Source organism: Eurosta solidaginis, chromosome 4 (genome assembly GCF_040869045.1).
Source record: "Eurosta solidaginis isolate ZX-2024a chromosome 4, ASM4086904v1, whole genome shotgun sequence".
Lineage (NCBI taxonomy): Eukaryota > Metazoa > Arthropoda > Insecta > Diptera > Tephritidae > Eurosta > Eurosta solidaginis.
In genome coordinates, this window is record NC_090322.1 from 160,881,154 (window position 1) to 160,894,945 (window position 13,792).

At 35.6% G+C, this 13,792-nt stretch overlaps 1 protein-coding gene across 4 annotated transcripts in view; it reads right to left on the bottom strand.

The window, feature by feature from the left end:
- Positions 1-13,792, bottom strand: part of Fur2 (furin-like protease 2) — an 899,016-nt gene that overhangs the window by 52,331 nt on the left and 832,893 nt on the right. For all 4 annotated transcript variants that reach the window (XM_067783582.1, XM_067783583.1, XM_067783580.1 and 1 more), the window contains exon 13: positions 6,512-6,788. In XM_067783582.1, coding sequence (XP_067639683.1) covers positions 6,512-6,788 — 277 coding nt within the window. The remainder of the gene's footprint in view (positions 1-6,511; positions 6,789-13,792) is intronic.

Genomic DNA, 13,792 nt, shown 5'->3' on the forward strand with positions numbered 1-13,792 from the left:
AAAGACAGATAAAGCGTCGAAACTTGGTAGATGAGTTGAACTTATGACGCAGAATAGAAAATTAGTAAAATTTTGGACAATGGGCGTGGCACCGCCCACTTTTAAAAGAAGGTAATTTAAAACTTTTGCAAGCTGTAATTTGGCAGTCGTTGAAGATATCATGATGAAATTTGGCAGGAACGTTACTCCTATTACTATATGTACGCTTAATAAAAATTAGCAAAATCGGAGAAGGACCACGCCCACTTTTAAAAAAAAATTTTTTTTAAAGTAAAATTTTAACAAAAAATTTAATATCTTTACAGTATATAAGTGAATTATGTCAACATTCAACTCCAATAATGATGTGGTGCAACAAAATACAAAAATAAAAGAAAATTTCAAAATGGGCGTGGCTCCGCCCTTTTTCATTTAATTTGTCTAGGATACTTTTAACGCCATAAGTCGAACAAAAATTAACCAATCCTTTTGAAATTTGGTAGGGGCATAGATTTTATGACGTTAACTGTTTTCTGTGAAAATGGGAGGAATCGGTTGATGCCACGCCCAGTTTTTATAAACAGTCGTCCGTCTGTCCTTCCGCATGGCCGTTAACACGATAACTTGAGCAAAAATCGACATATCTTTAATGAACTTAGTTCACGTGCTTACTTGAACTCACTTTATCTTGGTATGAAAAATGAACGAAATCCGACTATGACCACGCCCACTTTTTCGATATCGAAAATTACGAAAAATGAAAAAAATGCCATAATTCTATACCAAATACGAAAAAAGGGATGAAACATGGTAAGGTAATTGGATTGTTTTATTGACGCGAAATATAACTTTAGAAAAAACTTCATATAATGGTTGTGACACCTACCATATTATGTAGTAGAAAATGAAAAATTTCTGCAGGGCGAAATAAAAAACCCTTAAAATCTTGACAGGTATTACATATATAAATAAATTAGCGGTATCCAACAGATAATGTTCTGGGTCACCCTGGTACACATTTTGGTCGATATCTGGAAAACGCCTTCACATATACAACTACCACCACTCCCTTTTAAAACTCTCATTAATGCCTTTAATTTGATACCCATATCGTACAAACTCATTCTAGAGTCACCCCTGGTCCACCTTTATGGCGATATCTCGAAAAGGCGAACACCTATAGAACGAAAGCCTACTCCCTTTTAAAAATACTCATTAACACCTTTCATTTGATACCCATATCGCACAAACAAAGTCGAGTCACCCCTGGTTCACCTTTATTGCGATACCTCGCAAAGGCGTCCACCTATAGAACTAAGCCCCACGCCCTTTTAAAATACTCATTAACACCTTTCATTTGATACCCATATCGTACAAACATATTCTAAAGTCACCCCTGGTCCACCTTTATGGCGATATCTCGAAAAGGCGAACACCTATAGAACGAAAGCCCACTCCCTTTTAAAAATACTCATTAACACCTTTCATTTGATACCCATATCGCACAAACAAAGTCGAGTCACCCCTGGTTCACCTTTATTGCGATACCTCGCAAAGGCGTCCACCTATAGAACTAAGGCCCACTTCCTTTTAAAATACTCATTAACTCCTTTCGTTTGATACCCATATTGCACAAACGAATTCTAGAGTCACCCCTGGCCCACCTTTATGGCGATATCTCGAAACGGCGTCCACCTATGGAACTTAGGATTACTCCCTTTTAAAAAACTCATTAACACCTTTCTTTTGATACCCATATTGTACAAACAAATTCTAGCGTCACCCCTGCCCCACCTTTATGGCGATATCTCGGAAATGCGACCACCTTTACAACAACCACCACTCCCTTTTAAAACCCTCATTAATACCTTTAATTTGATACCCATATCGTACAAACACCTTCTAGAGTCACCCCTGGTCCACCTTTGTGACGATATTTCGAAACGGCGTCCACCTATATAACTAAGGCCCACTCCCTTTTAAAATACTCATTAACACCTTTCGTTAGATGCCCATATTGTACTAACATATTCTAGGGTCACCCCTGGTCCACCTTTATGGCGACATCTCGGAAATGCGACCACCTATACAACAACCACCACTCCCTTCTAAAACCCTCATTAATACCTTTAGTTTGATACCCATATCGTACAAACACATTCTAGAGTCACCCCTGGTCCACTTTTATGGCGATATTTCGAAACGGCATCCACCTATAGAACTAAGGCCCACTCCCTTTTAAAATACTCATTAACACCATTCCTTTGATGCCCATATTGTACAAACAAATTCTAGGTCACCCCTGGTCCACCTTTATGGCGATATCTTGAAACGGCGTCCGCCTATGGAACTAAGGATTACTCCCTTTTAAAATACTCATTAACACCTTTAATTTGATACCCATATCGTACAAACGCATTCTAGAGTCAACCCTGATCCACCTTATGGCTATATCCCTAAATGGCGTCCACCTATAGAACTATGGCCCACTCCCTCATAAAATACTCTTTAATGCCTTTCATTTGATACGCCATGTCATACAAACACATTCCAGGGTTTCCCTCGGTTCATTTTCCTACATGGTTATTTTCCCTTATGTTGTCACCATAGCTCTCAACTGAGTATGTAATGTTCGGTTACACCCGAACTTAACCTTCCTTACTTGTTGTAATATAGTTTCAAACAAAATTTTTTTTGAATTTTTAAGTACTTTCGTTGGTAAGGAAAAAACATACATAGGGGGGGGGGGGGGGGGGGGGGGTGGGGGTTAAATTTTGTTAGCTGACCTAATCATGTGGAAAAACGACTTCATAGCTTAAATAGGACATTAAACGGAAATGTGAAGCTTCTCAAGGCCAAAATAATGGCATATCAATTTTAAAAATCTGCCGGCAAATAACCAAGTTACAACGAAAAAACCGTTTCGGCTGTATTTCGAGGGATCAAAAAAAATTAAAAAAATTTTTTCCGAAACCCTCTCAACATAATCTTCAATTTAGGGGCGGACATTAGCAACTTTTTTTTTCGATCCAGTCTAGTGTACAGGATCCCATTTCTTGTGAACTGGGCAAAAAACAATTATGTTCAAACCGTCAGATATGCCATATCATATTTTGCAAAGAAGCTGATGCTATGCATCACCAAGTCCTAGCAACCGTATTTGAGTAGATCCGCAGACAATCCATCAGCGCCTCAGTCATATTGTTTTTAATCATGATTCAATTACTAGAGGTTTGTTCTTCAATGACGTCAGAACTTTGACACTCCCAAATTGAAAAATCTGGACGGGTTGCTTTTACGAAGTAAGGAAAACGGGTAATAATTCAATCCCCTTTAGCGAAAATTGTAGTACAAAAGTACCTTTAGTAGTATATTAGTAGTGATAAAAAATTTGTAAATGGCAACAGATTTTGGAGGAAATAATTAATTTTCTACTAAATATTTCATGAATTTATAAAGAGCTATGTTGGTTTAGAATTTTATTCAAAAATACACTATCACAATTTGTTTCAAAACTCCCTATATGAGCATAAGTTCAATGCATTTTAACATAAGGGGGAGTTAATGAAAATCATTCTGAGCGGTTCTTCAATCTAATTCTAAAATAGAGCGTTTTTGTGACAAATCATGTAATAGGAAGTTTTTAAAAAATGTTTTGAGATAGGACTATATTTAAAAGGCAGCCGACATGGTCTGCCAAAAAAAATGTAAAAGAAAATGGCTTATTGTCTTGGAACTTTATATTCCGGTCTTGACTTTGACAGAAGAGTTCAGCTTTTATGCGGTCCTGCTACACAGGGAGTATTCACCTTTTTACTCTGAAATTTCGGAAAGCTCCTTTACGTTGAGTATTCATGGAAGTCTTCCGTTAATTTAGAATATTCGGAACACGTTCGTTTCATACTACCTCACGAAGTCCGAATATACCAAATAAGTATATACTACATAATATTCCAAATATAAACCGATTCCCCAAATTCTTAAATGGTGACGAATTTTCCGAACGTACGGAATGAATAAGTTAACATGCTCAATGAGTACATTTCGTTATGGCATCTCCGATATTTACTAATTACATTTTTACGTAAATCGATTTACTAGTCGAGTTTTTGACGTTGAACGATGAATTTTGAAGTGGTTTAGGCTTCGTCTGTTCATAGGTTGACGAAAGTGCACGATTCCTTGATGTCCATACTTTTCAAAAAATTACCTATGTTCAGCCACACTAATAGATCATGGCATAGTTAATAAATTCATCATAAAATTAAAATAAATGTTCTAAGGAATTATGCACTTCAGTACTTATCGGGGATTTGTAAACTGATTGCTTCCTATTTCTACTACTAATATTTTTCGAAAAATTGCAAAGAAACAACACCGTTAACGGATGTCAATTCGATTTGGGAGCAAAAATGGCTGCAATTGTCAAAAAATTCGTCTGTCGAGCAAACCTCTTCTGATTGAATCATGGTTTTTAATATGATTATTGATATTCTGACTTTGTCATTATCGGGTAAGGGGACAATAATTCCATCATCATCGATTTCGGGTCCGGGTACATCATCCCTGAACGGCACATGGCTGTCTCCATTTACGAGGGCAGAGATGTTCTCCCTCCAAATAGACTGGGTCGATTTATTAACCGATATCGCGCCATCGATTTTTCGATAGGATTTGGGCTCAGGAAAAACAGTTCCACTACGCATACCCAAAAAACTAATTTTCGAGCCTACGAAATTTCATTTTTTTGACTTTTTTCGACTTTGATTTTTAAGGTTTCTTTCATGACCTACCAAAAAAATTTTTTTTTTTTTTTGTTTTCAAAAAACTGTTATCGTCAATGAAATGAAATTTCGCAGGCTCGAAAATAATTTTTTTGGGTATGCGTAGTGGAACTTTTTTTCCTGAGCCCAAATCCTATCGAAAAAATCGATGGCGCGTTATCGGTTAACTTTCGTCCATAAAAACCGACCCACCCTACTCCATAATCCAAGTACTCTCTGGCCAGATCGCTCTTTTTACAAATACTGTAATAGAAGGCTTTCTTGGCCATTGAGTAGCAAGTTACGCAAATGATTCATTCTTCTCGACAACTGGCGCCAGTTGAGAGCATCATCCGACACCAATTTATGCTTCAAACAGTTGTTCCCAGCTCGGGAGAAGTTTGTCAGGGCCTGCACTCTCTTCCCAGCGCAGAGACATGTGCGTATCTGACTGCCACAAGGTCCGAATCAAGAGTTAGAATTTGATTTTATCAAACGTTCAAGCTATTGGTGATCTTACATGGTCGAAGCTGATTTGTCCACTTGGAGCACCGTATTATCTTGTATTACTCACTCTGAAGTTAAAGTTGCTAGGCATGGTTTTAGCATAATGGCGGATGTCACGATCGCATGTTTTCAAGTTTATCATGAAATGAGTACCAAGTACTCGCGAAGTTTGATGGGTAAACATATGGTTGTGCATCTAGGAAAGCAAAGGATATATCGACGAAAATTTCGACGATGTTCTAAGCATAAAAATTTAGGTAAATAACAGATATACATTTTTAACTAAAATCCATAAAAAAGGAAACTACAAACGCTGAACCGTTTTGATTAAGTTGTATTCATTCTCTGCATTTTTCGTCCATGAAAAATCAGCAAATGCAGGTAAAATTCCGATTTCATGGTCAACAAACTTTCGAAAATAAGAAATTGAGATTTCTCAGATGTGATCTTTCCTAGGACTGTGTACCTTTTAAGAACTGAGTACTTTTTTCGATTCGAGTGCTGTTTTATGCGAGTGAAAGATGATGCACTGACTATGAAACTATTTTTATCGGAATTCGTCTACGTGAGCAGAGGGCGGCTCCCACTCCACTTGAAGGAAAACAATGTAATTCCCTTGGGGTTACTAATTGGCGTCAGTTAGCGAAACGAAGAAGCGACTGGTCTTGTTGGCTGGCCATAACCATTTAAACGGTTAACATTTTTATCACCAGGTGTTTTTGTAATCCGATACTTTTTCGGATCCGCGCACTTTTTAGAACCGGGTATTTTTTCAACATAGGGTAACTTAAGCTAAAATTATACTTTTCCTTGAATTACATTGTGAAACCGGTAGTGCCGCTTTCTCATGTGAACTTTAAAGTTTATTTACCCATAAAAAGAAAAATGGACCTTAAAGTTTCAAATACAAAAGACTTAGGTTTTCAAAGTTGATAAAGAATGCATTAAACGTATTTTATCAATCGTGACAAGGTATAGTTCCTCCATCCCATGTGAAAAAAAAAAAAAAATTATATAATACGTCCCTTTTGCGCTTTATATCTTTATTTCAATATTAAGATGACAGCAAACAAATCGCTGATTACTCGTAAGAAATTCAAAACTGTTCAATAATATTCGATTTTAACATCCGCTGAACTGTCAATTTGCCAAACACACACATACACCTCCTACACTACGCTTAACACTATCAAACCCTTTTTCATTTAAACGCAATTACTTGCGAGCTCTAAAAATGAGCTACGAAATTTTCGATTAATTACCCATCAGCGCAGGTTGTACGACACTCGCCGCTTTGTAGTTGCAATCCTTTGGCGCATGCTGTGCAATTCATTCGTGATACGCATTGTGTACAGGTATGCAGACACTTGGCACATATTCCCGCCTCCATGTAAAAGCCATCGTCACAACTGCTAACGCAACGACTGGATTGTAGGAGTAAACTTTGTGGACATGAAAGGCAATTCGATTCGGTGGGTCCGTCACACGTTTCGCAGGTTGAGTGACAGGGATGACAGTGATTGTTGTCGTAATATTCAGCTGTTTAAGAAAACGTAAACGAGAAAAGAACAAAAAAAAAAAACATTAAGTAATTGATGGAAATTCAGTCATTAATAAGAAATCTATGAATTAAGGTACCAACTATTTAATTCTACCGTTAACAAAAGTCATATGAAATTTGAGGGATTATGCATAATAAATTGTTATATCAAAAAACTTATCAAAGGATAAAAATTAAAAAAAAAAAATTATATAGTCAATTGAGTCTCAACGGCTAACGACCAAAGTGGACAAATATGTGAAAGATTTGGTAATAGAACCTTGTGAAACCTAGGATCGCGCCAGAGAGTGACACCCTTTAGTGGCGAAAGTGATTTAGGAATCAAGATTGGAGGTCATAATCTGAAATGTCTGGTTCCTTTCAAATAAAGTTCTGCACCGTGGTCTGGTGACCAATATTTTAAGAGGATGGAGTCGAAAAAAAAAAAATACATAGTGTTAAGTTTATGGGAGGAAAAAGACTTCGCATCGCCAATTGCTCTATTTCACCATGTTGAAAAGCACATCACCGCGATTCGCATCAAGGCCATTGTTTCTAATATGAGATCTGCACTTACGCCTTACTGGACGATGCCGGACTGAGTACCACCTTAAAGACCGTGGTGGTTTCTTCTACGTTTTCTTACTGCAGCCTTCATTGAAGGCTCTCACGGCCTCGTTTTGCGTACGTAAGCTGATTTTAGCGTATAAGCAATGTTGTCTCCATGAGTTCTCTTTTGTGCGCCACATATAATGACTATCCGTGCTCTAGGGCATATTCCTATAATATGTGTACATTATTTCCTACGTTCCTTCGCTTTACCTCCTACCGTAGGTTAAGATACGCAAAGTGACTTTCAACACTGTGTCGGTATATCCTAGGGTTTATGCTTCAGAAGTGGTAAAGTCTTCTTTAAATTAACTATCTATTAAAAGCAATTCTACTGTATCCACCACCTTATTCTTCTGGTAGCAATAACAAGCCTTCTCGAAGGTTTTGGGGAGTTTTTATCGATTTTGATGGTCCTTTTCTGGAACATTCAGGAAAAAACACCAAGAGAGTACTTTATCGGCCATCTCGGGAACAATAAGATATGATCACTTTGAGCCTTCTCAGTAAGCCCTACTCCCGCGAGGAATTTTGGGTCGCCAGAGCCTCGACTATTGGAAAAAAAGGTTTTGCTATGGCTGGTGAGGTCGACAATTTGGTCGGCGAAGCTGGAAATACCTTGAAAGAGTAAACGGTTTGAGATGGTGGTGTTTTCGGGATTTAAGGTGCGCTGTACATCTTCAGGATTTAAGGAGATGTACATCGCTTCTTAAATCCCGAAAACACTACCACCTCAAAACCTTTACTCTTGTGTGTTGCCTTTCCGTTAGTCATCTCAAGGTAGCCATATTGTAGCACCTTTTCAACTTAATCAACTTGTGCACTTATCTGAGCCAAAGGATGGAAATAAGAAGCCCCCTTGATTCAGATTTTTAACTCTCCGTAAACGTCTGCTCTGCCCCACTCATTGTCTGCTCATCCACGTAATTCAGTATCTCGAGAAAAACACGATAAGCAAATTCTTCACTCTTTGCATTATCCGAAAAACTTTTATTTTTGGTTAAACAGCACTTCAGTTATCAATCACTTTCTTCATACTAGTCTCTTGAGTGGACATAACATGCCCTCATTAATCTCCCCTTTTCGCTTTCGGGCCGGTTACGTTATTGGAGCCTTCTGTTTCTCAGCTTCAAACCTTCGTGCATTTTCGATGCAGCCAAATTGCCTCACAGCTCTGGGACTGGGTAATTTTTGACTCAAAAAAGCTTCAATGTGTCACCACCTTTCATTACAACCGAAGCATTTTTCTCCTCATATCGCTTATTAGAAATTAGAAACCATCGCGCCTTCCCCTTTCATGTCAATAAATTACCTTTGATAAATAACACTGCAGCCTCTCGGGCTTCAAGGCCGGTTGTGTCGGAAACGACTCAAGGGTCTAACCAATTTTAATGGCACTCTCTTCTGACTCGTCTGCCGCTTTCTCCGGGAGAGAAATTTACTTCGAAAATGCTATCAAGAGGACTATTGCAAATGTCCATTTGCGTTGAATTTCTACGTATAAATTACTTTCTGTTTTAAATTCGGGTGCGACGTTGAACTGGACGGTCCGCGAGGATCTCACATAGACTGCATGGGTCCACAGTATTAACCTGGCTGCCAGATAGAAAAAATTCTTCGAACACAAGAGTTCTTTATCTGCCTTGGCAACAAAGATCTTGTTTTGTCATACTTCTTTGTGACCTCACTCCAAATTATTTTGATTTTCAATAACAAACCAACAAAAATTCCTTTTATTTAAATTTTGCATAAAATTTATGTATGCATTTTGCAGAATTTTTATCTCAATAATATTTATTAGTCAACAACTGAGCATGAAAACTTATTTATATGTTTATTTGTGTGAAATAATATGAATTTTCCTTGTTTGCTTACATGAAACCGTTTCAGAAATTTAATTAATACTTATGCATAACTTTACTTGGTGATTGCATACAAGAGCAAAAATAACTGTTGCTATTTTAATGTAAAATTTAAGAGTTATATACATTTACTAATATATGCATAGATATTATTTGGGGACTGACAAAACTTCTTCAGAATGCGTGAGAAGTACGAATTAGCAGGCATGTTAGCAGTTATAACAGTTAAAATAAAAATTACATTTAAACATTTATATTTTGACTTGTATGTTTCGCTCAGAAAATAAGTAGTTTTCATTGTTTTTTTTTTTTTATTTCTCTCAGAAATTAACAGTTATTTTGGAAATCTTCCGTTTGCTCAAAAAATAACTATAACGGATTGACTGCCTAGGGCAAAGACAGGCCAAATTGACTATACTTCTAAAGGGAGTAGATATAAGCCAAATTCATTAATCTTAGCAGAGAGGACCTAAGAAATCTTACTGGATACTATACTACAATATCACCCAAGTAAGGAAAATATATCCTATACAATTGAATGCCACTATTGTGAGGGGGAGAATAAAAACAGGTTCCAACTCGCTGTGAATGCGTGTTCTCGCAAGTCATATACTCTTATATCTAGGTGGGGTGACCCTGACTCCTCTCGTTATATGGAGTAAAAAAAATGAGGACATAATTCTGTATTGCGAACGATGGCTCAGACGAGCATATAGTCCCATAGCAATGTCCTCTTTCAATCGAATTATTCACAATTTTCGTTAAGACTTCACGTTTTTTACATATGTTATTTAATTAAGTTAAGTAAATTTCATTCGATTTCTTATAACTTCAAGATATTCCATTTTATTTTATTATATTTTGTTTTATTTTATTTAATTTTACATTATTTTATTTTTGTTTTGTTTTATCTTATTTTATTTTATTAAAATTTTTTGTGTTATATTTTATTTTATTAAATTAAACTTAATTAAATTTATTTTATTTTATTTGATTTTGTCTTATTTTATTTTATTTTATTTATTTAATTTCATTTTTTTTGTTTTCGTTTATATTATTTTATTTATTTTATTTTATTTTATTCTGTTTCATTTTATTTTGTTTAATTTAATTTTATTTCATTTTGTTTTATTTAATTTAATTTAATTTTATTTTATTCAACTTTATTTTGTTTTATTTTATTTTCTTTGGTTTCATTTACTTTCATTTAATTTTAATTGTTTTATATATTTTGTTCTTTCTTTTAAATTTTATATTAATCTAACAAAATAATGTTAAAAGGTATTCCAACCAACAAATTCTTAAAAAGAAAAAAATTGTCTATTTAAACCTGGATACCTAGCCCCGAGCTTTGGTTTTGTAAACACTTTGTGTTTCCGTTATAAAAAAAAGCATTTGCTCATATTTGGCATTTTGTCTCTAATCCTCATGATGAACAAAACATCAGTGTTTACATCTCTTCAACGACTTGCATGCACGAAATTGTGTATATGCTTAGAGACCTTAATTTTTATGTACAAGACATGTTTGCTTTAAGTTGCATAAGGATTTCTCTTATATAATCTTTGTCAAGAACCTTTTTCCCACATTACCTACATCTAACACATTAACACACTTACGCTCGTATTCTTTATTATATAACGTCACATTAGGCGTAGTATGCTTACACATTCTTTAGTACTCCATGCTGTATATACATGTTCAAGTATGACACACTTCGACTGCATTTACATTCTACATGTATCCCCGATAAAGCATACCACTGACAAAGGCTATGCTTGCGCTTACACTTACATTTCTGTCTTAAGCTTATATTTAGGACGCCACGTGCCGTGAAAAATGATGCTCATACATCTAAAAGTCAGGTTTTTTTGAAATTGGCAATGGCAATGTTACCTACTATTACGCTTTAAAAAATGTTGATAGAACTTTTTTGCAGCGCCCATATAGCAGCAATTAAATGAGTTGAAATTACAATTACAAACAACAGTAAAGTAAAGTAAAATAAAGTGTCGGTAAGGAAATAACGAGTGGGTCGGTAGGCAACAGTAAAGTGTTCACACTGGTAAAACAAATCATAGTTACACGCATATACATACATACTTATATTGCTACACTTACATATCGATTTAAACACAAGCAAAATACTGTTAAATCACAAAGTAGGACGATTGAACAGAAAAAAAATCTATGGAAATGTAATGCAAATGAAATGGTACAAGGAAAATTGCAAATGAGAATGTAAAATGTAATTTGACGAATGAAATGAATTACCAACACATCACAACATCAACAAGTTGATAAGGTGACCATAAGACTGTGCAGCTATGTAAGTTCTTACTGTGGCTGTTATTGTTGTTGTTTTTTGTCCTGTATGTATTCATGCTCTTATTTGATGCTTTCGCACAATTTTATGGCAATCATAAAGGCGTAACCAAAACCCAAATGAATCAAGTTGAATATTGTTGTTGGTGCTATCGTGATAAATTGGCTTCGTGTTCAGGCATGAAATGACTATCTTATGGACGGCCACCGGCTGCTTGGTTCGTTGACCGTACCCATACGCATGCAAATATTTATAAATCACACGTATGGGTGGACCAACGATATGCATATACAGTAGTATGGATGTTTGTATGCATGTATAAACGATTGTATGCCAATGCCTACGAAACTCATTTAATTCGTATGACTCAACGCAAATTTAACGTGTTTATACGCAGCGTGCTTTGCACACAGAGTATATTAACTTTGATTGGATAACGGTTGGTTTTACAGGTATAAAGGAATCGAGATAGATATAGACTTCCATATATCAAAATCATCAGTATCGAAATAAAATTTGATTGAGCCATGTCCGTCCGTCCGTCCGCCGGTCCGTTAACACGATAACTTGATTAAATATTGAGATATCACCAAATTTGGTACACGAGCTTATCTGGGCCCAGAATAGATTGGTATTGAAAATGAGCGAAATCGGATGATAACCACGCCTAATTTTTATATATATGTATAACATTTTGGAAAACACAAAAAACCTGATTATTTAGTAAATAATACACCTAGAATGTTGAAATTTGACGTGTGTACTGATATTGAGACTCTTGATAAAAATTTGAAAAATTTTTTTAAAACGGCTGTGGCACCGCCTACTTGTGATAAAATCAATTTTACAAATATTATTAATCATAAATCAAAAATCGTTAAACCTATCATAACAAAATTCGGCAGAGAGGTTGCCTTTACCATAAGGAATGCTTTGAAGAAAATTTAACGAAATCGGCTGAGGACCACGCCCACTTTTATATATAAAAATTTTTAAAAGGGTCGTGGACGAATAAAATAAGATATATCTTTGCGAAAAAGAGCTTTATGTCAATGGTATTTCATTTCCCAAGTGGATTTATAACAATAAATAGGAAAAACTTTAAATTTAAAAAAATGGGCGTGGCACCGCCCCTTTTATGACTAAGCAATTTTCTATGTTTCGGGAGCCATAACTCGAAGAAAAATTAACATATCGTAATGAAATTGCGTACAAATATTTTCCTTATTGCAGAAAATATTTCTAGTAAAAATGGACGGGATTGGTTAAAGACCACGGCAATTTAGATATAAAACAAGTCTAAAAGGGTCGTAGACTTGAATAATAAGCTATAAAAAAAAATAAATGTAAGGCGCGATAATAAAGCTAATAAGCTATAACTTAGCAAAAAATTGTTTTCAATCAATGTAGTTTCACTTATCAACTTTTATTGTAAGAGGAAATGGGAAACATTTTTTTTAAACGGGCGGTGCCACGTGTTATGTAGAAAAGTAATTTATCTGAAATGAAATGTACAATTGAAGATGACGCTGAGTATAAATGTTGGGTTACACCAGAACTTAGACACCTTTACTTGTTTTAATTTCGCTTTGTATGCAGCGCCAAGAAGTTGGTCGCAGATGCAATTTGTTGTCAAGTAAATTGTTGTTTGTTGATCTTTTATTATTATTTCTTTTTTGTAGGAGATTTTAATGACTTAAACGCACGTGCACACAATTATTCGTTATTCGTTTGGAGTGATTTTCACAGGGTACAATAGGGGTCGCATAGATAGCGCAACTAAGCGAATGTCCATATTGGAGTCTCGATTCAAACTCCGAGTTTCACTTCGCAAATCCTAAAGGAAAATCCGCCTTGTATTTTTGCTGACGATGTGATTTTAACTTCAAGTTTTGCGAGATAAACTATACTACCGCCAAATAAATGTGTCTACCATGCGTCTATCTTCGCCAGATTCGCAGTTTGACTCAGGGCTCTATAGATAAACTTTTCTTGTACTGCGGCTCCAACATGAAGACACTCTTAAAGGGTAAAAAAGCTTAATTGAAATTGAGTTTTCTGTTCCTTTCCTGAAAATAGAGGGGATAATGATCTTGAATTTTGACCTGAGGATTGACATAATTAATTGGAATTGGAGCTTTATTTTAATTTGAAGAATAAACACTCAAAATCAAAATAAAATAGAATCACTGGCATTCGATAACAA